Source organism: Apaloderma vittatum, unplaced genomic scaffold (genome assembly GCF_000703405.1).
Source record: "Apaloderma vittatum isolate BGI_N311 unplaced genomic scaffold, ASM70340v1 C12119048, whole genome shotgun sequence".
Classification (NCBI taxonomy): Eukaryota; Metazoa; Chordata; class Aves; order Trogoniformes; family Trogonidae; genus Apaloderma; species Apaloderma vittatum.
Genome location: NW_009747033.1, coordinates 1 through 2,651, shown reverse-complemented (window position 1 = coordinate 2,651; position 2,651 = coordinate 1). Strand labels below are relative to the sequence as shown.

Sequence of the window (2,651 nt, the reverse complement as noted above, 5' to 3'; positions counted from 1 at the left end):
CCCCGACATTGCTGCCCCGCCAGCTTCTGCGTTTATAGCAGCACTCACAAGCTGTGGAGGCATTAAGGGAACGTACAGGCAGGGAGAAACTGCCCTCCAGCAGCACTGCGGGCCTACACAGGGATATCCAGCCTTGCTGAGGAGACAGTTCCAGACACGACTACCAACGGGCCCAATTCTGTTGTTTCTTCATGCTTATGAGCCTTCCGAAACTGTGTAAATGTCTCGGTTCTATCGCATGTGCTCAGAACGTCACGTCAGGCCAGGGGCTGCTCTTGTCTGTACATGGGAGGTGTGTTACCTGAGGCTGCAGTCACAGTATCGTGGCTTTTGATAAGTGAAATATTAGATATTAAATGTTAAGGCACATGGATTTCAGTGATGTGCGAGAAGAGGAAGGAGAGAGAAGTGCACAACCAGAACAAAAAGATTATGGGGAGCAAGAAAAGAGAACAGCTGCTTCCAGAAAAACTAGAGAATAAACTGGCTCTGGTAAGGGCAATGGCATACAGGTTCCCTCTAAGAAAGCCAAGGCAAATTTTCATCCCAGTTCTCAGCCCAGATGAATTATCTTTCACTTAAATTCACCTTCAAAGCAGACCCAGCCTTACCACTGTAATTTTTCCAGTTTATAATCCCATACTACACACCACAGGAGGCCAAGGCCTCTAACCATGGTTACAGGAGGGCATGAAAAGGAAGGTCTCACGCTCTCACCCACTACCATGTGCCAAGAAACCCGATAGCTTATTCTCTGCTGTTCTTTGTTCTCATTCAGAGCCATCTCACCAAACAAACTTGAAACACCAACACTTTCATCTGTACAGTAACTCACATCACAGCTTACTGGATGTTCCCAATGGCTTGCCTGCAAGGTGTTTGCGGAAGAAAGCTTGGATCTGCTGCCAAGCATCAACCTGTGCCTCGCAGTGTGCCTTGGGCTCCCCTCCCCACACCACAGGCATGCCAACTAGCAGGTGCATTGAGGCTGCACACATCGGGAAAAAAGGGGGTTCAATGTAGTGCCCTGCTCCAGGGTAACAGATTATCTGAGGTTTTTCCTTCCCATGAGCTTGCAAACGTTTGCTCCCCTCAACTGCAAAGAATTCGCTTTTCCAGTTGCGATCATCCTGGCCAACGATGAACAAGAAGCGACACTCGGCCTTCTCCAAAGGGATGAAGCTTTGGCGGTCAGGCTCTTCCAGCGGGTTATTCAGTACTTCAACAATATCAGCAAGCCCAGACTTGTTGACCTTGATGCGTTTTCTGTTGAGACCAAGGGGTGGAATGGTGACATCCTTGTAGCGGAGCACTGCGCCCACATTTGCCACCGAGCCATTGATAAGGGCTGTGGCCGTGATGCCTTTGAGGAAGGAGGCCATGGAGACGCACAGGTCCCCCCCTTTCGAGATTCCAAGCAACCCAATCCCTGGACCTTGCACCTGGACGGGAGAGAAAAGAAACCACAACCAATGAAGCACGGCACACCACTTTAAAATGTTGCCAGCTTTGCAGCCCTGTCTGTCCTGAATCTGGGCTCCAGCTATAGGCTTCTAAGGTCCTGTGAGCAGGGCCCACATCTGAGGGACGCTGGGGCACTGTTCTGTGCTTGATTTATGCTCAGGAGCCCTGCTGAGACTGCAGCATCATCCTAACAAAGCCACATGCTGAAGCATACACAGAGGGTACAGCTGTGCTTGCAAAAAAGCATGCAGATGTGCTGCCCCAGATTCTGTTCACTCACAAGGCAGTCCAGGGAAGAGGCAGGGGAGGCCTCTTCTATAGATGCCTTCTTTCACTGCAAACTGCTCAAAGTCAGCAATGACTATGATATTGTCATCACTGCAGATAACGTATTTCTTATACTCAACCACCGCCTTCTATTCTTTTGTTAAGATGCTAATACAGGGTAGCAGACTCCACATGAGCTGCTCTCCTGTTTCTCTAGCATGCTTGGTGTCTAACTCACAGTGAAAAGGAAGTACACTAAAATGTATCTTTAAAAAAAACCAATTCTTCTAAGTGAATTGTACAGTCCTTGGGACTCGAGAATAGGTAACCTTCATTTCCTTTTACACAGGCAAATTAACTAGAATAGGAAAGCTAAATGATCTTACAGGGTGCTGAAATCCTCTTAGAGGAAAGTTAGCTAATATCGCAGCTGCTCTAATATCCAAATATCAAAATTTAAAACCTTTTCTACCTTATCACCAGTGTAATAGGCTCCAAACCATGCTGACTCTGAAGCATGGAAAGAGGGAAATTAGAAAATATGGCTGAAACTTTGCAACACGCTAAAAACATGGTAAGGCTATCACTGGAGGTGTTAATGGGAAGCTAAAGTACTGCTCTTGGGGGGAAAAAGAAGGCGTGGGGGAAGCAATTTTCAGAGGTTTGGGGGCAGGTAGGTGGCATGAGCAGTTAGGATTACAGTGACTGAAAAGCAACTGAGACCTTTAACAACTACTCATGTTTCTGAGGTTAAGGAAGATATTTGAGTTCTCCAGAGAAACCAAGTATTGCCTTGTGCAATTCTAGTTACTGTCACACACAGCTATTTGGAAGGAGATGCAGAACCAAGCAGAGTTGTCTTCCAGGAAGTGCTGACTTAGAAGGACGCCCAAGTTCACAACTAGTTACTAAGAACACAC

The 2,651-nt window shown here is 47.2% G+C and overlaps 1 protein-coding gene across 1 annotated transcript; it reads right to left on the bottom strand.

Annotated features, from left to right (window-relative positions):
• Window positions 1-836: 836 nt before the first annotated feature.
• Window positions 837-1,442, bottom strand: LOC104280000 (acyl-coenzyme A thioesterase 1-like; the record flags this gene model as incomplete). Its single annotated transcript, XM_009877496.1, has 1 exon — window positions 837-1,442. A coding segment is annotated over one exon (606 nt), but the record flags the coding sequence as incomplete, so codon positions are not given.
• Window positions 1,443-2,651: the final 1,209 nt, after the last annotated feature.